General features: G+C 38.1%; 3 protein-coding genes across 6 annotated transcripts in view; 1 reads left to right on the forward strand and 2 right to left on the reverse strand.

Annotated features, from left to right (window-relative positions):
* Nucleotides 1-5,165, reverse strand: part of esyt1b (extended synaptotagmin-like protein 1b) — a 30,081-nt gene extending 24,916 nt beyond the window's left edge. For both annotated transcript variants that reach the window (XM_026213012.1, XM_026213011.1), the window contains exons 1-3: nucleotides 4,508-5,165; nucleotides 3,504-3,545; nucleotides 2,000-2,134 (exon numbers count right to left, since the gene is read on the reverse strand). In XM_026213012.1, the coding sequence (XP_026068797.1) occupies nucleotides 2,000-2,134; nucleotides 3,504-3,545; nucleotides 4,508-4,864 (534 nt within the window). In that variant the 5' untranslated portion in view covers nucleotides 4,865-5,165. The remainder of the gene's footprint in view (nucleotides 1-1,999; nucleotides 2,135-3,503; nucleotides 3,546-4,507) is intronic.
* A 1,199-nt stretch (nucleotides 5,166-6,364) lies between these two features.
* Nucleotides 6,365-15,198, reverse strand: LOC113050229 (cytochrome c oxidase subunit 6C-1). Of its 3 annotated transcripts, none has more exons than XM_026213014.1 (7): nucleotides 15,075-15,198; nucleotides 14,491-14,559; nucleotides 13,828-13,941; nucleotides 13,371-13,507; nucleotides 12,026-12,755; nucleotides 9,346-10,605; nucleotides 6,365-7,470 (listed from the first exon to the last, which is right to left on the reverse strand). In XM_026213014.1, the coding sequence occupies exons 6-7, from the start codon at nucleotides 10,468-10,470 to the stop codon at nucleotides 6,964-6,966; spliced, it is 1,632 nt and encodes a 543-aa protein (XP_026068799.1). In that variant the 5' UTR covers nucleotides 10,471-10,605; nucleotides 12,026-12,755; nucleotides 13,371-13,507; nucleotides 13,828-13,941; nucleotides 14,491-14,559; nucleotides 15,075-15,198; the 3' UTR covers nucleotides 6,365-6,963. The 3 variants fall into 3 exon arrangements, with proteins under 3 accessions (XP_026068799.1, XP_026068798.1, XP_026068800.1); XM_026213013.1 differs by having other exon boundaries at nucleotides 11,926-12,755; XM_026213015.1 differs by lacking the exons at nucleotides 6,365-7,470; nucleotides 9,346-10,605; nucleotides 15,075-15,198 and having other exon boundaries at nucleotides 12,590-12,755; nucleotides 14,491-14,565.
* A 137-nt stretch (nucleotides 15,199-15,335) lies between these two features.
* LOC113050231 (mitochondrial import receptor subunit TOM34) lies at nucleotides 15,336-22,090 on the forward strand. The gene is made up of 8 exons (XM_026213016.1): nucleotides 15,336-15,486; nucleotides 15,597-15,733; nucleotides 16,694-16,793; nucleotides 19,095-19,247; nucleotides 19,417-19,574; nucleotides 19,651-19,798; nucleotides 19,903-20,029; nucleotides 20,977-22,090. Exons 2-8 carry the CDS (start codon nucleotides 15,604-15,606, stop codon nucleotides 21,073-21,075), a joined length of 915 nt encoding a protein of 304 aa, XP_026068801.1. The 5' UTR covers nucleotides 15,336-15,486; nucleotides 15,597-15,603; the 3' UTR covers nucleotides 21,076-22,090.
* Nucleotides 22,091-22,380: the final 290 nt, after the last annotated feature.

Consider the following 22,380-nt stretch of genomic DNA (forward strand, 5'->3'; position numbering starts at 1 on the left):
TCTGTTGCAGAAGATCAGATGTGCAGACAAGACTGTAATATTGGGCAAATTAGTTGTTTCTTTATGAATGATATTCAATAATGCTAAAAGTGATAATGGTTCAGGGATTCCAAAACCCCTTTGACCTAAAATATGTACTTTAAGTACCATCTTAAATGAGTATTTTAATAATTTAACAACACACTTGTATGCTTAGGGTTCTCTGATTTCGGCTAATGGTCACATGACATACAGGAATATTTTTAGTAAGTGTTTCATTTTCATTGCCATATATATATATATATATAAGAATGTAATATATATATATATATGAATGTAATATATATATATATATATATATATATATATATATATATATATATATATATATATATATATATATATATTAGGGGTGTAACGGTTCACAAAATTCACGGTTCGGTTCGATACGATACACTGATGTCACGGTTCGGTTCGGTTCGGTTCGATACGTTTTAGATACAGCAAAATGTAAAAACATCTCAACTTTTCAGAATGCCGCAAGCGCACCGCGGGTCATGTGACAAGAACTAACCAATCAGCTTCATCCTTTCCCGTAACAACGTTGAGAGCTCAGCCAAGATGAAGGATCAGCTGATCATAGTTGTATATGGATTGCAATTTTGAAATAAATTTAGTAGCAGAGCTACTGCAAGCGATTTTTAGAGCTGCAAATCCATTTATCCTTCGCTGAAATTTCCGCGTCTCATGGAGAGAGCACGTCATTGTTGCTTAGCAAAGACAGACGCCTCATGAGCGCTTCTGCCCGAGCGCTTTGGAAAGGAGGAGAAAGACGTGCTTAGCGTTTTCCATGCGTTTTTAGGCACGATATGTGAACGGCCCCTAAGGCGCTCGCTCACTCAGCACGCGCTGAAGGCTCGTTGCAAAATGTCGAATGCCTTTAACAGACCAGAAATATAAGATCCTAAAATAACCAACAGGTCTGGTGTTTGGGTTGGATTCCCTGTAAGCTATAGTTTCTAAATGCTGCAGGGATAGTTTGCTGCGTGCATGTTTCTCCTTTTTTTCGTCTTTTCCCAGATAGTACTGACGCATATATCCCAGATTTTCCCGCTGGTGTTTTTTTTTATTTTTTTTTTATTCCCGCTGGTGCACCCTGTCATGTTGCAGATGCGACATACCGTTGTTTTTTTATCCACCACTCTCTTGCCATCACCATTATAGCTTAAAGGGAATCCAAAGTGCACCCAAACACCAGACCTGTTGGTTATTGGAGGATCTTCTCATTTCTAGTCTATTTTGGCTATTTTGCAACGAGCCTTCAGCGTGTACTGAGTGAGCGAGCGCCTGCTGAGTAGCCTAACATAAACATATAAGATGGTGTTTTTTTCTTCTTCGGGAGTGTCAGGGGCGTTGCCTGTTACGTTGTTTGGGTTATTGGGCTACCTTGTTGAACGCATATCATTATATTTCTCTCTCTCTCTTTTTTTTTTTTTTTCAAATATAATTAATTACTCCAACGAACCGTTCGGTATACATAATGCGTACCGCGTACCGAACCGAAAGCGTCGTACCGAACGGTTCAATACGAATACGCGTATCGTTACACCCCTAATATATATATATATATATATATATATATATATATATATATATATATATATATATATATATATATATATATATATATATATTACATTCTTATGGTTTAATGAATTAATAGCTTTTCATTGACCTCCCTGCAGTATTAGCTAAAATATTTGCAACAAAATCAACGTTTTCAGTTTTTAAATGACTTAACATCTAAATGTCACTCTTGCTTTAACAGGAACGTTTGCCATGAGACATCAGACGTGTATAATGTTCTCTAGAGCATTTATTTAAACAGAACGCTTGTTCTGACACGCTTCAGTGACACTGGAGCCACTTTTAATCTCTTGCACGGCAGAGGATTGAGATGTGTGGGAATGTTTTGGAATATTATTTATTGTGTAGCTGTAAGTGAGTGAGCATTTATGACCTTGCCACCAAAGTCGACCTTCGTGAAGCTGAGCGTCTGCAGATGAGAGCTGGAGCCGCGGATGGATGGAGCAATGGTTTCCGTCAGCAGCTTCTCTAAATACTGACCAATAAATGGCCAGGCCTGCTGAATAATCTTGAAAAACAGACAGGAAGAGAAAGAGTGTGTCATATTTTATGTCAGAGTGTGTCAGCTTTTATTTTAGATTATTCATGCATCTTTCATGGAACGTTTTTTTTTTTCTGAAACGTTTTAGTTGGACGGTCATTTAACATTTTTTAAACATTACTACCTGTTTCAGAAGGTTTAGAGCACATTAAAAAGCAATATTCCCATAATGTTCCCTTAACACTCATATAACTCATGTTTGTGCTCTGCTCTGCTTGCAGCTGATTACACCGAGCCATCTAGTTTGCCTTGCCCTTGTTACTGTAGTGACCTGTTGTTTTTGTTGGCGGATGTTAATAGCTGATAACAGAAGCTAAAGCACCAGTGGCCAGAGTATTTATCGGACTGCTCATCACATAAGCAAACCACAAAATTTAGAAATAGCTTTGAGACTCATGTACAAACCACATGAGCACGGGGTACAACAAGGGAAGGGTGAGTCTCGGCTGGGATGAATGCCAGCGTAAAATATCTTCCTCGTGAATCACTGAAAAAGAACGTCAAGTCTAAATATCTGTGCTATAACGATATATTGGAGAACTTTTACATATATTATATACTTTTATATAATACGACTATTACTGAAATGGGATGAGCTTGAGATATGTCTCTATATGCTGCTCCTTCTTCTGTCTCTCAGTGAGTAAATCTAAAGAAGAAAAGTTCAGTTCAACCTCTAATTTAATATTTAAAAAAAACTATATTTTGCATAAATATACCATTAATACTAAATAAGAAAGCAAAAAATGTATCTTTTTACTTTAGTATTTAAATAGCCATTTTTTCTTAAGACTTCTATGTAGTATGTTGTTTTTTATTATTATAATTTGGTTTCCATATTTTGTTATGCATTAATTTTATCTTTTATTATCAGTATAAACTGTGTATATTATATTTATTATGGTGTTTTGGCAACTATTGTAATGATTAGGGGTTCAAGCATGCAGTGCTGAAACCCTAATGTAACTGTTAGGATTTTTTTTTATGTTTTAAAGATGCAAAAGGGCATTAAAAATTTAATTTCTTGGAAAAACATGCATTGCAACTCATTTACTAATTCAAAGGCAGGAACTTATGTTGGTTGAACTAGTGTTTGGTTAAGAATGAATGTGTGATGATAGAATATGCAGCTTTTGTTAACCAGACACGTGCATGTGTGTGTGTGTGTGTGTGTGTGTGTGGTCACAGACGGCTGTTGTGACATAAGGGAGGGTCATACAGACGGGTTGGGTGGGGTTTAACGTCACGGTTCAGGAGGATTACATGGCATTACAGGCTTGATTTTCCATGGGGCATCTCAATGAACAAATGTAAACCAAAATGTTTACTGAATTACCTTGTTGAGCCATTCAACCTTCTCCACATCTGGAAAACTGACCTGGAATTATGAAGAAAAAATTAAAGACACATTTATAAATGCAAAGATTGCCAATGCATACAAGCTTTAAAGTGTCAATACAAACATTTTTTAACAGAGGATTTGGTTATTAAGATGGAAAACAAACAAACAAACAGCACATATAACCACCTCAGTCTATCATGAACATTCATAGATTTCATATCATAGATTTCTCTAGGATAAAATATCTATATAAAATATCCTAGATTTTTTATTTAATTTAAATACATTTTAAATCATTTATATATATTTTATATTTTAAACTTTTTACATTTTTACTTTTAACATTACTTTTTACAACACATGATAGCCACAAGACATGATCAAATATATCTACTGTGCATATGTGGAAGGGATGACAAAGCAACAATGTGTTTAGAATGATTATGTATGCAGTATATCACCAATACAGCGCCACCATCAGCTCGAAAAATGTAATCTAAATCTGCAGACCGCTCCTATATTATTCTTTAGCACCTTGAGCACTGGAGAATCGGAATCATTTCAATCGATTCGCTCAAACGGATTTTGATTCACCATGACTGACTCTTTTGAGTCACTACTTAAGACACGCGAGGCATTGTGTTCATTTTTTAGTGGTAAATGATGTTGTTCTGTTAAACACTACTGTTTTACACTGTGTTCTCGAGAAGTTTACTTCAAACATTAAAGCTGTTCATGTCATTCTCCTTAGTTTTTAATCTCTATGCTTAACAGCGAAGTGATTTCAAACGCAGTACGAATCTGAATCATTCAAATGAACAGATTCATAAGAACAAATCATTCGCGATTCGGACCTCGCCGCTCTTTTTAGTGGTTTGTACCGTAGCCATGCAAATATTTTACATTTACACACTGTCTGTTTCACTTGAAGTATTAATACGTGTGGGTTTATTCGGACGCTATACATCAATAACAATTGAGTATTTGTGCATTCTTACCCAAGAAGGCAGGTCTCTTCTACTTCTGAATGATTTGGAGGAGATGTATTCCTGTTCGTCGTTGACTAACTCTATAGCAGACTTCAGTCTCGCCTCCTTCGCCTCACGAGAGTGTTTCCATCCTGCGTAAACCATCATCCCAAACACCACTAAACTAGTGCTCATCCGATAGTAACCAGCCAGGTACACGGGCAACAAGGCTGTGAGACATTTGCCAAAAGTCCATAAGATTGCCTTGGCATCAAATAGTTTATTTTTAGGGACGTCTATTTCTCCCGATGAACTGTCCTGGGACGGTACAATCTTCTTTTCCGAGTCCGAGTCGTTTTTCGGCCCTGAATCAACGACGTGCGCCATTGCTGGCTTGTACGCAATGTTTTTCCCAAAGTCGAGATACGATTACAAAGCGGTTGCGAGCAGCGATTTGCAACTCAAATTCAACATATGTTGTTGTTACAGTGGATCGTTTCGGTCGCGCATTGACTGCAGATGAATCGGATGCGTCTGATCACTGCTGATCAATAAATCATTCTCAATAAAGAAAAATCGACCACCTCTCCGCTTTTTTACCCCTCTGGCACGACGCTCTTTTTCCTTCTGAAAACCCCGAAGTGTGGCACGCACCGTTACATCGCCGACCCACGCCCACAACAAAACACGCAGTCGTGTAAAGAGGAAAACTTTGCTGGTAGCTGCAGCAGGCAGTATTTTCTTTTAAAGCTTCTACCTTTACATCTCACGAGACACAATTTGAATTAAAGTACATGTAGAGCAATTCTGACTAAATAAGGTGATAATGGAACGATAATAAGTTCGTTATTATTCGTTTTTGACTAGGCTAAACTAATGCAAGATATCTGGAATACCTTTTTCTTTATGTATGCATTTACATATAATGCATCTAAAGATATAATTTAAGGTGTATATCTCTATGATTGCATTTTGATTAGTTAGAATCAAATCAAGGATGTTTTACATGTTAGGTAAAAATTATTTACGGTAGTCTGAATGCGCTGTAAATCGCTTTGGATAAAAATTTAAATGTAAAGGAACGCTAATAAAACATCCATCATAAATTAATCTTTCCTAATGAATCAGTTGTGATTAGCCAAAACTAAAACATCTGTAATGCATTTTTATTTATTTTTATTTTTTTGACTAGTGATCTTCTTTTTTTTTTTGATATCTTATCTACAGTGCAATTTTGACTCGTTATAATTTCAGATGAACATATCCATAATGCAGTTTTGGTAAAAAAATAATAAATAAATAAATAAATAGGTTTTCAATTTATCTAACGGGATCTTTTTCTATTCTTTGTTCATCCAGTTACAATTAGCTCCAAATTCTGAAATAAAAACCACTTTTTGACAAGAAATGGTATGCAACATGTCCAGAATGCATTACCCATATATTATTATTTTCTATATTCATCTATAGTTTAACTTATATCTTAAATTGTTATTACTGTTTAAACTGAAATTTACCAGTCAAAATCTACTTATAATGATATAAAGACCATAAAAGCAAGCAAAGAAAATGTACTTGCCATAGTAGGTGCTCTCATACTAGCTGACCACCTGCTGCTCAAGGTCTGTATTCAGTTCATAGGCAAGGCATTCACATTAGAGTTTAGATAATGGCTGCCAATATAGAAGCAATCTAGTTTGTGTAATCCAGAGCATCCAGATGTGCCTGTGTCCTGCTGGTGGATTATCAGATTAAATAAAGGAAGGATCTTGAGAACTAGTCAGTTTAAACATAGTTCTGATGCTGGTATTTTTTGCATGAAAAAAAAAACAAAATCTGAGAGACCACAAACCTAATCTATTATCAAAAAACATCACAAGCAAACACTAAAGGATCACAGTTCATTCATTAGAACTGATTAAGAGCAATAAAGTGATTGGGTGGAGGAAACATGGCCAATATTCAGACAGAATAATGCAGCTATTTAGTTACCAAAATAAATAAGTTAAACAATTTTATGCCCGTATATGATTTTTTTGTTTTTATCTTTTATGTATGTAAAACATGACAAGAATTAACAATGGTGCTTAACGGGTCAGATTCATTAATGTTGTGCAAAAGACCAATAATCAGTTCACAGAAAAGCAATTCACAAAACAAACTATTAAAAAAGAATCAAAACTAAAACTGACAGCTAACAAGTAAATTCACAATCCGTCTGCAGCGATTACATCTTTAAATGTCCACAATCTCGAAGGAGTCTCTCCGGCTCTATTAAAGGCAATCATCCAGTAAAGTGTGGCAAGAAAACTGAAATATGAGAAGATCCTTATTCTGTCTATACAGAAATCTGTAAGTTTCTTCAGTCAAAACAGACCCTTGACCTGAGAAACGTACCGTGTTATTGGTAAGTTAAACAAAGGGGTGTTAGCAGAGGTGCCCGATTTTAAACTGTATGTATATATTGCTGAAAACATCTGCTCATACTAATGAGGCATGGTTGTGATTCTCATACTCTGACTTGCGATGGGATACGACACCATCGGGGTGGTCGCATGGCTCATCGTGATGCCCGGCAGCGGTTGTGCCATCGAAACAGCCACCGGTGCTACCGAAACTGCAACAGGGGCCATGGAAACAGGTGGAGCCATGCCCTGGGCGATAGTCTGAGCGAGGGCGGCAGAGATGGGGTCAGGGTTCAGATGTGGAGGGGGTGCAGTAGGGGGCGCCGCATTGGCTGGAGGGGCAGTCGGAGCACCAGCTGGGGCCACCAGATCCTGCTGCGTGACGGGACGGGGCTGCAGACCTGCGCTGCTCAGAGTGGTGTGTGTCTGGGCGATGCCATGGTTGTAGGAGCTAACAGAACCAACAGGGGGCACCAGACTCTGCTCAGACTGAGCTGGGGTGGAGGACAGCGTCATCACTTTAGCCTGGCTCCGGAACTGAGCGTTCTGCTCCAGGAGAACCTCGTTGGTGGCTATGAGATTGGACACCTTGAGAAAAAGAGGACATATGTGAGTTTTGGGAATTTCACTTGGAACCCTAAAGACATTTAGGACTTTGTTATAGGTGTCCTAAATTAAAAGTTCTGTCACTGATTTCTGAAGTACAATTTAGAGATGATTTGCATGTTTTGATTGCAGGATTTATAATGCAAAGGACGGGGGTCAATTTCATAATGCTTCTAAAATACTTAGAATTGAAAGAGGTCATCCAAAAATAAACTCTGTCATAATTTATTCATGCTCAAATCATTCAAAATTTGTATTGTTTTTGTCATCTGTGGAACATAAAAGATGATAAGTTGCAGAATTTAAAAAGCAAAGTCAAAGATGGAACTGTTAATCTCCAAAATTTCCACAAGAAAATAAATTAATAATAATAATAATGATAATAATAAGGATACATTATATATCTGTACCATATTAGTTATCAGTTAAAATCCGAGATTTTTATGTAAATTAGAATCAGTCAGTATTGAATATTTAATAATGCATGCCTAATACAGATTACATTTATCATCATCTAACGCTCATCAAAAAAAAAAAAAAAAAAAAAAAAAAAAAAACCTCACCTGCAGCATGTAAAACTAATGATATTGATCATTTAGACAAAATAGTACAGAATTGTAATATAGGTGCCTCCCTGCAAAAAGCTGTTGTTATTGTTAACTAAAATGAAACTATTAAAAATTATTTTTGTTTAGAAATGAAATAAACTAAATAAAAATATACGTAAAGTACAAAAAAAAAAACTACAACAGAAATAAAAAGAAAACAAATAAAATGATCAAAATTACTAAAACTGAAAATATAAAATTAAAAGCTCCCAAAATAATTAATACTATAATAATATAAATAATACTAAAACAATACTGCAAAAAAGAACAATAAAAACAAGGAACAGTTTGTTTGCTAAAAATATCCTCCTCAAAACTCATTTACAGTAGATTTGATGCCATGTGAAATTTCTTGATGATTGATTCTAGTGTTGTGGTCTTTTGCAACAAATCAGGCACGATGCATCTTGAAGTGCTATATTTGTACAGAAGGAGGCTGGAGAGCCAAGGCAAAGTTTTTTTACTAATGTATATAGACTAGGGGAGAGCGGGGCTCAAAGTAACACTTTTTGACTTTCTCAGTTTGTGTACAACCACAAGGGGTTCAGAATATAATTTTTTTTTTATCCACAGTAATTTTACACTTGTCTAGTATAAATATGTCGCTTTGTTTCGGTTACACTGTATATGTTTTTCTTTATGTACCCTCAAAAAATAGAAGTGAAATGTGACAACATGCCCCATAGGTAGGGCACGTTGTAACAGGACCACATGACAGCTTAAAATGATCGAATGAAAAAAAAACATACATGACATACTAAAATATTGTTATTAAAAATATATAATTAAAAAAATATATATATATATATTTTTTTTCAAATAAAATAATGGAGTTTTTTAAGAATTAAAAATAATCTGATTTTAGAGTTTGACAATGAACACATTGCAATCAATGCTTGGGAGGACCCACATAAATTAGAAAAAATGCTTTACATGTTTTGAAATAATTTCTAAACATTAAACTGACTAAACATTGACTGTCAGTCTTTATTCGCCTGTTTCTCATTAGAATTAATTAAAGTAAATAGTGTAAATAGTGCGCAAGTGGAATTAAAAACTGGTTAGTGTCTTCTGTTAGTTATCAAAACATTAAAAAACGATCTGAGCAACTATGTTACAACTAACCACATACTCCCCTATATCATTTTGCAGCCCCAAACCCAAATATCATCTGTTGTATTCCACTGAAGGAAGGAAGGTTTGGAACAACATGAGGGTGAGTAAATGAGTACATTTAACACCTGTTCACCTGTTTCTTAAGCTCCTCCACTCTTTTCCTCAGGAGGGAGTTCTCCTCTTCTAGTAAGCGGTACTCTAACGGTCGGGTCGCCAGAGTGGTCTGAAGCCCCAGGTCATAATGTCCACCAGCGGTCCCATCAGTCAACCGAAGCCCATCCAAACGGCGTCTCTTCAGCTGGAAGGCTGTGTGGTCGACAGGCACCTCCACCGGCCCTGCTTCAAACATACCATTCTCGAATAGAGGGTCGTAGATGGAGCAAGGGCCCCTGTCATAGCGCCGATGTCCCGCCGTCCCCATTGACATGCAGACACTCATCGAGCCCCCGCCTCCCCCCGACATGCCCTGGTCTCTGCAGCTGCCAATACTAGGACATGCCATTCCCATGTAGTTCCCGACACTACCACCAACGAGGCCAGACATCCCGCCACAGGCACTGCCAACACCTCCTGCTCCACCACCGGCGGGGTTCACCATCCCGCTAACGCCACCGGTGACACCCATCATGCAACCGACTCCACCCCGAGGTGGGGCCTCGTATTCATAATCTTTCCTGACGTGACGGAACTTGCACTTGTTCCCCCGCTGGCACTCTCCTTTCAGGTAGTCCCTACAAATGGGCACCTCACCACGGCTCAACGGGAGATCGGTCGGAGACAATCCCAACCCGGCTGCCACCTTCCCTCTGAGCCGAAGTGGAAGCTCTCCCGTTTTCTTATAATAATCCTCGTCCTCCTTCGAGCCGTGCACGAATCTGCAATTGGTGCGCACGCACTCTTTGTTCTGATGGTCGTGGCAGAAGATGAACTCATTCTTTTGCACACCCAAATCAGGAACCTCGTTGAAGTCCGGATGGCGGAAGCGGCAGCGCTTTCCACGCTTGCACACGTTCCGCAAAAAGTCCCGGCAAACGCCATCCAGTCCCAAACCGGAGCTGAAAGCCCCGTTTCCTAAAGCGCCACCACCTCCCATGGCCCCGGGACCTCCGTTACTCCCTGTGCAGCCCGCTGAGCCGCTCACCCCTGTCACTCTACTCTCTCCACCCGTCCCAGACCCTCCCTCGTCCCCGACCCCAGTGCCCACCCCAGTCCCACCTCCACCACCGCCTGCCAGGTAGGTGCTATCCCGGTCAGGCATGGCGCTCGGCCCAGCGGGAGTAGAACGCTGCGCTCATGTGGGTGACGGAGAGGTGGAGGTCTTACAAGTGTTTAGAGTTATAGTGCAAGAAGGAGAAGCGCTCAGACTGAAGACGGATGCAGATCACAGATCCACCTGTGAATATAACACCAACACAAATATATTTTATTCCAGAAGTATCATTATATAACTGCATTAATAATTTAAAACAATGAATAATAAACTTTCTACTACATGTTTAATTTGAATATTAAGCAGCACAACTGTTTACAACACTGTTAAAAAAAAATGTTTCTTGAGTAGTAAATCAGCATTATACAATTGGAAGATCATGTGACACTGAAGACTGGAGTAATGATGCTGAAAATTTTGCTTTGCATCAGAGGAATACATTTCATTTTATAATATATTTAAATATACATGCATTCATAATAAAATAAATATTTTAAATAAAATATATAACCTCTAATTGTGTTTGATTTTGAATTTAAATTTTTTTTCATTTTATTATTTAATATATCTTTAGCTTTTCATTGACTTATGAAACACTACTCTAAATATAAGTATCTGCGTTGATCATTACAGGAAAAACTGACCATCGCTTACAACAAATTTTAAATGCATCATTGCAGTGTTTGGGGGGCAGCAGTTTTATGTCTATTCAACTTTTCCGCATTAAATTAAGCCCAAATTGCATCACATAGGGACATTGCATCACTTCTGTTGAGTAGAGCATTTTAGACTTTGGCATGCCATAAATATTTAGCTATTGAAACTGTTTTACTTTTTAAAATAAAGTCTTGAAAAGTCTCATTGAACACCAAAAATACATTTTAATGCTAATATATTATAACGTATTATGCAGTTCAATAATAAAAAAAATACAATAATATTGTTACGGTTTTCATTTAAGTAACATGGTACATTAGTTTACGATTATGCATCTATAAAAAGTACTGAAACAGCACCATGGTAAAATGATAGCATTACATGGCAATAACATGGCACTTAATTGTATGTACATTGGAATTTACCTGGAATTAAATAAAAGAGTGCAAAAAAACAACATAACTTAAACACCATTTAAAAAATACAATGCATTATCAATGAGAATGCAATCTTCAGCCTGGTATATATTTTAGAAGATTACATAGTTATATGCAATAATTGTAATATATATTTTTTTACTAATACACCAAAGTGTTGTCAAATTTCTGGGGCGCCAAATAACGCATTTTAACAACAGATACAGCAAATGAGACATACAGTCTTACATAATTAACTAGGTATTGTTAAGGTGTTCGTTTGTACATTATCCAGACTAAATATACAATATCCAGTACTTGATCCATATCACACAAACATGCTGTCCACGCTCAGGCTCGCGAGCACAGAGGCCTCCTAAAGGCACATGCACAGAAACCAACTGATAACTAGTATTAAAAAAAACCTCACCCAGAGTACACAAGCAGTCGTATCAGTGAGAATGAAAGAAACTGCGTTTATACGACATTACGAATCATTCGCATTATACATTGGCCGTGAGAAGGCTTACATTATAACACAAGTTGGTCCGTCAACAACAACTTCCGCTTTCTTGTTCATAGCACTTCCTGTGCAGTAGAACACTGGGGAAACGCACGTCAAAATAAAAGACCTCAAAACTGAACCCAAAAATACTGTGGAGATCTCCTGGTACAATGATGATGGCATCAATATGGCACACCAATGTAGTTTCAAAATTACTGTGGTATGAGAAAGATAAAATTAAAAAACGAACCATTATAGAAGTATCATTCCATTAATAAAATACAAGGATATAAGGTATAAAGCAAATGTGAGCATGTGGTTTCTCCTAAAGGTCAAAAGTACAAACAACATTTTGTTTAATCAACATCATAGAAAAAAAGTTTTTAAAGATAAAAATTAAAACGTTTCTTTAAAGAAAACTTTGAAAATGCCTTGGGGGAAAAAACTATTTTAGACATGACTTTGGCATAACATTACTGCTATATTGGGATTAAATTCAGAGGTTTTAATTTTTCATTTATGTAATTAAAACATAGTAAAACATCCATAATTTCATGTTAAACAAAATAGGGGAAACATGTTGACAAGATCAGGTTTCAACATTTATTTTCATAAACGAGCATCAATAAATCACTACAGCATGATGGCTGTCAATAGTTTATTTGTGTATTAATAAGAACATCAGACATCAGTGTTCATATCTGATAATCTCATAAAGATTCAGTTGTAGAGGAGGAATGAAGGGGGAACATAACCTGTAAAGAAAGAAGTAAAAAGTCCAAGTCAGTGACACCACAGGTATATTCAGCAAAAAGTGTAACTAACATCACCTTACTTTTACCAGTTGATTAACCACTGCACATTAACAATTAAGAATTACAATCAAACCTGTCTATAAAAACCTTCAGAATATAAATGAGAATAAAACTAACAGTATACAGTGTATAGTAATAAGAGCTAATGAAGTGGAGGCTTGGACATTGAGAAAATGGCCTTTGCATATATGTCATCAAATTTTAATCTACAAATGCAAATAGAAATTGTTTTATAAAAAAATGTGCATTTTGAATGTTTTCTATACACTTGGCAAAAAGAGTAGTTTATTAAAAGCCAAACAGCCCAAAAACTGACCAGTGAATGAAAAAAAAAAAAGTCATAGTTATAGTCAGGGACATAACTCTAGTATTTTTGAATGAACACCTCTCACTTTTGGACCATTTAAAACGTTTATTTTAGCCAAAGATGGTTAAAAAGTGTACTTAAATTATGTATTTAGAGTTTCAAGATAAATGCATATATTATGAATTGTATTATTTATTACAAATAATAATAATAATAATAATATTATATGCAACTGAAGAGCCACTCACAAGACAGTGGTTTATTTTCCAGTGGGTCTGACACTTTCAAAAACACCAGCTTCCCTCATGGCACTGAACTCCTTCATCGAATCGTAACGTTTGTAGAAGTCAGCATAAGCCTGTTTCCTGGGTTCTGTTACTGTGTACTGCAGAAAGACACAAAAAGTGTTTCTCAGATTCAAGAAAAATGGTCCAAGGTATTTTGCAAAAAACAAAAGATTCATTAAAGATGGGATGCAACCAAATATCCAAGACTACAAATCATCTAAGGAAAACTAATTTGAATGATTTTTGAGGTTATGTCACGACAAAAAGTGCTTTTGAAACCTTTTGACAAGAGGAAGAGATGAAGTACCAATGATAATTTTGAAAAGCCATGAAGACCACAAAGGTCAACTATAGTGCACATAATCATAAAAAAAAAAAACAGCATACACTGATTTATCAGCAGCACACTTTCACTAACCTTGAAGCCGGCTGCTGCCACAAGGGAAAGACCGAAGGCGATGGGCAAATGAAACCTCAAACGCTTGGCAAGAAGGCCTCTCATCGCTGGCTTTACAAGAGACATTGTTTACTTCTAGAAAGAGAAGACAATAATAAAGGGCATTAATAAAAGAAACTTCATGAACCGATGTGTTAGTGCTACGTGCTGTTCTGACCATCACACATGGATGTCTGACATTCAACACAACCAAACGAAGAACCTCAATTGCATTATATAATAACATTCAGATATATGAAACTCCATCTTTGCTTTAAAAGCGTGCTCTTCTGTTCAACTTTTTAGGATTAACGTTATAGCTGATATGGAATTTGCATATTATTTTTGTAGAGGTGAAAAAAGCGCGTGCAAACGCACAGCAGAGCTTTCTTTTATTTTAAATATGACATTTAAAATACACGTTAGCTTAATATCAGCAGGTGAGTGCACTTTGCCACATAAATGTTTAGCTGACACGAAGTTAGCAAGCAACGACGACAAGCGGCGAGACGTACCTCAAGAACGAGGCACGTTTAGCTAAAATAAACCAATTCCTATATATTGTTTAAATATATCAGTGATATTATAGTTCATGCTAATTTCAGCAAAGAAATTTTGCAAGTGTATAGCAAACTCGATATTTACCGTTTAATTCACGACCTTCAGCACTTACGTCCGGTTTCTCGGAAAGGAAGGCGTTTGTGCGGGACCAAACTACGGAATCAGGCGAGGGACAAATACAGTAGGGTCGAGTCAGACCAACAAAGGGCAGCAATGCCATAACAAAGGAAACAAAAAGGAATAATAACAATAATAATAAAAAAAACAGGATAATTAATGTTTTTATTTGCTGGAAACATTGTGCGTTTTAGAGCGAAGCATTACATTTGATAAAACATCTCAACTTCTTTGATAAATAGCAACCACGTATTGAATTCATAGTAGTAATAATAATAATAAAAAAGAAATTAGACTTCAGTGGTTAACTTTAATGAAGAAAAAAACTTTACAAAAAATGTAAAATGTATATTTAAAAAAAGATGTAAAAAATATTGTCTTGTACTTTATTAAATAAAATATTAAATATATATATATATATATATTTATATATACTTTATAAATTGCACTTGTAGTTGTATATTATTAAAAAAGAAAAATTAAACGAAAAGACAACTGATGCGTTAAAATATTGAATTATTGGGGTGTTAGGAACATTTGGCAACACACACCTTGGATTTCCATAGAGGGAAGCCGACAGTCGTTTGGCACTGATTCAGTGTTGCCATATATCCTTGTCATTTTTAGTGCCGTTTCCCTCGTTACCTTGACACTGCATGTTACGTGATTTTCTCGCAGGACCTAGCAACCCTGTATTGGGTTACAATCACCCATCTTGATATTCAAATAGCAGCACCGGAGATCGACAGCCGCTTCAGTCGTGTAGTAGGAGGTGAAGCGGATCTTTTAGCTTGTTCTAGAACGAGGACTGACTAGCTCTCTCATGTAACTTTAGATCACAGTGCAACAACTGGTCACTTTAAGCAAGCGAAGCTGGGCGCTCACTAAAGCCCTTCCTTCAGTATTTACCTTCCGGGTTTTCAACTTCAGACGGCGACTCTACCGCAGTAGCTCCGTTATATTGTAAGTTTAGAGCTATCACAACAATTTTGCTGCCAGTGTGTGCTATTGATGTAACACTGCTAAACTTAGTTAACAGCATTTATGGTTCACACTGCCTTTGATCGTTCCAGTGTCATCATGCCTCAGAAGCGTCGCTCGCATTCGTGGACGGAGCTCAAACAAGCCGGTAACGAGCGCTTCAGAGCCGGTCAGTACGGAGAAGCTGTGAACCTCTACAGCCAGTCCATCCAGCTGCTGGAGAAGTCTGGTAAGGGCGGTCAAATATAGTCAAAATACAACTATCACAGAGGTAAACATCATCGTTACACTTAGCCAAAGTTTACATATTTTGGAATGTTTTATGGTATTCTTCTAATATCATATCAATACCATGGTATTGCTGAATACATTTCAGTACCATGTGTGGACTGTTTCAAGGTGTTTCGAAATGGGGTCCCGGGACCCCAAAATGAGCACTAGGGTTTTCAGTGGAAAGTTTAGAGAAAAGTAGTTAAAAAATGTAAAAATAAATGTTTAAACATACACAATAAATACTACATCTAATAATAATACTAGTAATAGTGTAGCGAGTAGAAAAAAAGTTTGTATAGTGTAATACAGAAAATATTTTCAAATATTATTTGACACATATTCTAACTGCTTAGCTATATAACTACCACATATTGAATTCATAGTAATAAAGATGTAAAATACACAAAAAATTGTCAGGTTAACATTAATAAATAAAACTAATATATATATTGAAATTATACATTTTAATAGCACAACACTGTAGTGATTACCAAAAATTTAATATTACATAATAGAAAATATTTTCCAAATCAAAATATACACATTTATAGGATTAATTTTCATAGTATAAACTGGTTCTTTATAAATACAAATAAATTACCGCCTTTTAAATTTTAGTCTGGGGTGTCACATTCATTAATATGTTCATATTATCCTTTATTATCTGATAGAACCTGTGATGGAATCTGATGGTAACAACATGGTACTCTCATATCTAAGAATCTAAAATACCATGGAGATTCCATATTTAATATGTTTTTCAATGAGTAACAAGAGGGCAATCGCCCCAAACAGGAATATATGAATGTTACAAAGCAATTACTTTTAAAATAGTTCCTCAGACTGTAATAGATGTAAATAAGGCAGTGGTGCTATTGTAAATAAAGGCACATCAATGTATCTGTTCTGTTCGCAGGTCAGAAGAACAAGGAGGAACTGGGTATTCTGTACTCCAACAGGGCTGCCAGTTACCTGAAAAATGGAAACTGCAGTGAATGCATTAAAGACTGCACAAGGTAAGTGCAACAAACAGCGGGTGCAAAAATTGGTTAAGTGATTATGTTCAGTGTTAATATTCTTAAAGGGGTCCTATAATGCTCTTTTACTAGGTCTTGATTTTGTTTTGAAGGCCCGCCTTCTGAAATATTAAATATGTTGTGGCTAGCTGGGCCAGTGTGCGTCGTGATTGGTTAGCTGGGCCAGTGTGTGTTGTGATCGATTAGCTGGGCCAGTGTGTGTTGTGATCAGTTAGCTGGGCCAGTGTGCGTCGTGATCGGTTAGCTGGGCCAGTGTGCGTCGTGATCGGTTAGCTGGGCCAGTGTGGGTTGTGATCGGTTAGCTGGGCCAGTGTGCGTCGTGATCGGTTAGCTGGGCCAGTGTGTGTTGTGATCGATTAGCTGGGCCAGTGTGCGTCGTGATCGGTTAGCTGGGCCAGTGTGTGTTGTGATCGATTAGCTGGGCCAGTGTGCGTCGTGATCGGTTAGCTGGGCCAGTGTGCGTCGTGATCGGTTAGCTGGGCCAGTGTGTGTTGTGATCGATTAGCTGGGCCAGTGTGCGTCGTGATCGGTTAGCTGGGCCAGTGTGCGTCGTGATCGGTTAGCTGGGCCAGTGTGGGTTGTGATCGATTAGCTGGGCCAGTGTGCGTTGTGATCGGTTAGCTGGGCCAGTGTGTGTTGTGATCGATTAGCTGGGCCAGTGTGCGTCGTGATCGGTTAGCTGGGCCAGTGTGTGTTGTGATCGATTAGCTGGGCCAGTGTGCGTCGTGATCGGTTAGCTGGGCCAGTGTGCGTCGTGATCGGTTAGCTGGGCCAGTGTGGGTTGTGATCGATTAGCTGGGCCAGTGTGCGTTGTGATCGGTTAGCTGGGCCAGTGTGCGTCGTGATCGCTTAGCTGGGCCAGTGTGCGTCGTGATCGCTTAGCTGGGCCAGTGTGCGTCGTGATCGCTTAGCTGGGCCAGTGTGCGTCGTGATCGGTTAGCTGGGCCAGTGTGCGTCGTGATCGCTTAGCTGGGCCAGTGTGGGTTGTGATTGATTAGCTGGGCCAGTGTGCGTCGTGATCGGTTAGCTGGGCAAGTGTGTGTTGTGATCGATTAGCTGGGCCAGTGTGCGTCGTGATCGCTTAGCTGGGCCAGTGTGCGTCGTGATCGGTTAGCTGGGCCAGTGTGTGATCTGGGCCAGTGTGCGTCGTGATCGGTTAGCTGGGCAAGTGTGTGTTGTGATCGATTAGCTGGGCCAGTGTGCGTCGTGATCGCTTAGCTGGGCCAGTGTGCGTCGTGATCGGTTAGCTGGGCCAGTGTGTGATCTGGGCCAGTGTGCGTCGTGATCGGTTAGCTGGGCCAGTGTGTGATCTGGGCCAGTGTGCGTGGTGATCGGTTAGCTGGGCCAGTGTGGGTTGTGATTGATTAGCTGGGCTAGTGTGCGTTGTGATCGGTTAGCTGGGCCAGTGTGCGTCGTGATCGCTTAGCTGGGCCAGTGTGCGTCGTGATCGGTTAGCTGGGCCAGTGTGTGTTGTGATCGATTAGCTGGGCCAGTGTGCGTCGTGATCGGTTAGCTGGGCCAGTGTGCGTCGTGATCGGTTAGCTGGGCCAGTGTGTGTTGTGATCGATTAGCTGGGCCAGTGTGCGTCGTGATCGGTTAGCTGGGCCAGTGTGTGTTGTGATCGATTAGCTGGGCCAGTGTGCGTCGTGATCGCTTAGCTGGGCCAGTGTGCGTCGTGATCGGTTAGCTGGGCCAGTGTGTGTTGTGATCGATTAGCTGGGCCAGTGTGCGTCGTGATCGGTTAGCTCGGCCAGTGTGTGTTGTGATCTGTTAGCTGGGCCAGTGTGCATCGTGATCGGTTAGCTGGGCCAGTGTGTCTTGTGATCAACAGCACTAGGCGCCTGGTCGGGAAATGTCATGCCCCTTAAGTACCATAGTCACCGAACATTTGGTTGTAAATATTGTGTCAAAATCAAATCAATTTGAGTGCGATTTAAACCTGGATTATTGTAACCACTCTGAGTTTGTCTGAATTGGGAAAGCTAGCGTGTCTCCAGCATAGTGATAACACTCGTTACTTTTTCTATTGCAGCTCAACCAGGTCTCATCCCATTCGTCGATATTTTTGACAAAAATTATCACAAATCCTGGAAAATACGCTTTGTAGTCCAAACGAGTCGTTCGTTAAAATGTAAATACATTTCTGTTAAATAAAATATTTTCTTTTGAATAGGACTTTGTAACTTTTCAGATCTTTTTTATGCTCAAACGGCAACATTACAGACTAAAGTTGAAAAAGTGAAAGAGCATAATAGCACCCCTTTAATACTTACCTTTCAGGTCTCTTGAATTGGTTCCGTTTGGATTTAAAGCTCTGCTTCGCCGGGCGTCAGCTTATGAAGCTTTGGAGAGATACAGACAGGCTTATGTGGACTACAAAACTGTGCTACAGATAGACTGGAACATACCGGCAGCTCACGATGGCGTCAACAGGTAATTCTGCATGAACAGGAACCAGAATGCATGTTTATAAAGAATGCACTGATCAACTGTATAATGTGGTAATACACAAAATATAACACAAACCCAAAGAATAAAATGTTCATTTGTGAGCACAAGGATACACAAATGTACCATATAACACATCTTTCCTTGCCTTCAGAATGACCAAGACTTTGACAGATACAGACGGACCATCTTGGAGAGAGAAACTGCCTCCGATTCCCTCCGTTCCGATGTCTGTGAAAGAAAGCATGGCACAAGCCACCAGCTCGGCCTCCAGCCCACAACAAAACAGCATGATCGACAACAAGAAAAAAGGTATTTACCTGTGCCGTACTGAGCGGAGCCATCATGCTTCACTTCAGCACTTGATTTTCACTTTTTTCATTCAAAGCACCAGGACCTGAAGCTGCTAAAAAAGCCAAGACTCTAAAGGAAGAAGGCAATGCGTTTGTGAAGAAAGGCGAACACAAGAAAGCCTTGGAGAAGTACACGCAGTCACTCAGTCAGGACCCCACAGAAGTCACCGCCTACACAAATCGGTAAGAAATGGTTCCTTTAATTATGCCATTTCAGGGTTATTCAGTTCAAATAAAAGTCATGGACTTTAGGTTTGATAATGTGTGTAAATCAATGCTTCTTGTAGGGCTCTCTGCTACCTGTCATTAAAGATGTACAAAGAAGCTATTAGTGACTGTGATGAGGCTCTTCAATTGGATTCTGCCAACATTAAGGCGTTTTACCGACGTGCCCAGGCAAACAAGGAACTCAAGGTAAGTTTATTTCTGAATCATTGTCTTAGTTAAAGGGGGCATGAACTGAGAAATCAAAATCTTTTGACATATAAAAGATTACTCTACTATAAAAACATCCTGTTAAGTTTCACAACTCAGAACAGCTTCTATTGAAGCCAATCTGCCAAAACGACAGCTTGTGGAATGTGCCACTTTGACATAATAGTGTGGCTAATCCCCGCCTCCTCAGAGGAGCATGGACGTCTACTTCTACATCACTGCCTGTTTAGCCCCGCCCACAAGCCACACACATAGTGTTAACGAGACAAACACAGGTCTATATAGACACTAAACAATAAAGATGCTCCGAAAACAACGCTGTGCAGTATCTAGCTTTGCATTGCCTTCCTTCTGATCTCAATATTAGGAAAGAGTGAATGAACTTTTTTTTTATGAAGATCCAGATTAGTAAGAACTTCCATTGTTCACTACATTTGAACAAGGATATGTTTGCAAACAAGGTACAATTCAACGCAGGATTTTCAGAAAGATTGAAACTAAATAATGATGCTGTGCAAATAAATTGGATCCAACAGTAATGTCGCACCACACAAGTGGAGTAACTGTTTTTATTATGTGGTCTCTATTCCTTTTTCTGTTATTATAGATCAGTTGATATGTACTGAGTATTTATGCATTTCTAACCTAAATCACAGCTGTGTCCATCTATAAAGGCTGTCAAACTTTCACAACTGATAGCCAGTCATAGCAGTCTACGATCCGCCACGTTCATTCAAACACACGGTAGTTAAAAACCGGACAGAAAATAAAAACATCATTCTTCTAAAGATGTTTTTTGGTGTAAAAATCTTGATAACATTATAAGCGGACCTCAGAGAACAGTACAAAAAGAAAGGCAGTTCATGACCTCTCAAGTAAAAACTGGTGGATTGTTTTATAAACTGTAATACATTTTCTTCTCTTAGAACAAGAAATCTTGTATTGAGGATCTCAACAGCGTGCTCAAAATTGAGCCAAACAACACGGTGGTGCAGAAACTACTACAGGAAGTACAGATGAAATAAATGTGATTATAAAGTGAACACGAGGATACTTTCCCCAAGTGCCTCGAATTGATTTGCCTCTGCAATGTTTGCTACAGACTTTAGATATGCACATCATAATTTTAATTTAAAACAAGGAAAAGTGTTGATGTTCATGTAGGCACATTTGACCTTGTCTGTTGTTGTCATTAATAAGGTAATCAAGGCTCTTTCTGAAACGCCACCTTTGCGTCTTGAATCAAACTTGTTCTGGTAATTTACATTTGTCGATTTAATCAGTAATGATTCATATGTGACGTTGATTTAGCATGTGGTATTAGTGTGTTTTTCACGGCACACTAAACTCAATGGCTCTTTTTCAGACAAAAATGTAATTCCTTCTTCACTTTAGATTGACATCTCCGAAAGGCAGATAGTATTCGGGCTGCATTTTCTACTTAATGTTTATTTTTTGGCAAAGATGTTGTGTTGTTGTGGATTAGTTACTGTCAAAACCAATTAATGTTTATATACATTTGTAAAGACTTGGCACCTGTATTTATTGATGTTTCATATGCCATTTTGCATCAAGACAAAGTAAACAAGTCTTTATTTTATTTCTAGAAAGGAATGTGCAGTTACGCATCTGATAATTAAAAAAATGTTCAGGAATATTGTATTTTTTTTTTTTTTATCCTGTAAACTGGCAGATGTAATGCTGTGATCAGTGATGATTTTTTTTTTTTAAAGGAATTAGCCATACCAAAAATACATAAAACCGTAAATACTAGGTATACAGGTAGTATAACTGTGAAAGCAAAAATACATGCTATCAATTACCAATTTCAAATTTTTCCTCAGTTATCTGAACTGTAAGCATGCCTTTAATTGAATATAACTTTTACAAGCAAATTATTTTAATCACAGTAGTCAACTTCAAATGTTACTGTAAATGTTTTTTGTACAAAACAAAAAAACGTTTTCTGTTGCAATCAACCGAATGCCACAGATGATTGAATTTACTGAATAATTAAACCAAAAATTCTCTCACCATTAAGCCATTGAAGATTTAGATGAACATTTCTTTATCAGAACAGAATCAGAGAAAAGTTGCATTTCATCACTTGCTCGGCAGCGAAAGGGTGCCGTCAGAATGAGAGCCCAAATAGCTGATAAAGACCTCACAATAATCCACATGTAACCCACACCACTCCAGTCCATCAATTAACATCTTGTGAAACCAAAGCTGCATCCTTGTAATAAATCCATCAAGACATTTTTAACCTCACAATTACTTCTGGTTTAAAATCTTCTATTCATAATATTGCTTTCTCCAAATTAAAACAT

This window comes from Carassius auratus, chromosome 31 (assembly GCF_003368295.1).
Source record: "Carassius auratus strain Wakin chromosome 31, ASM336829v1, whole genome shotgun sequence".
In the NCBI taxonomy this organism is placed as follows: domain Eukaryota; kingdom Metazoa; phylum Chordata; class Actinopteri; order Cypriniformes; family Cyprinidae; genus Carassius; species Carassius auratus.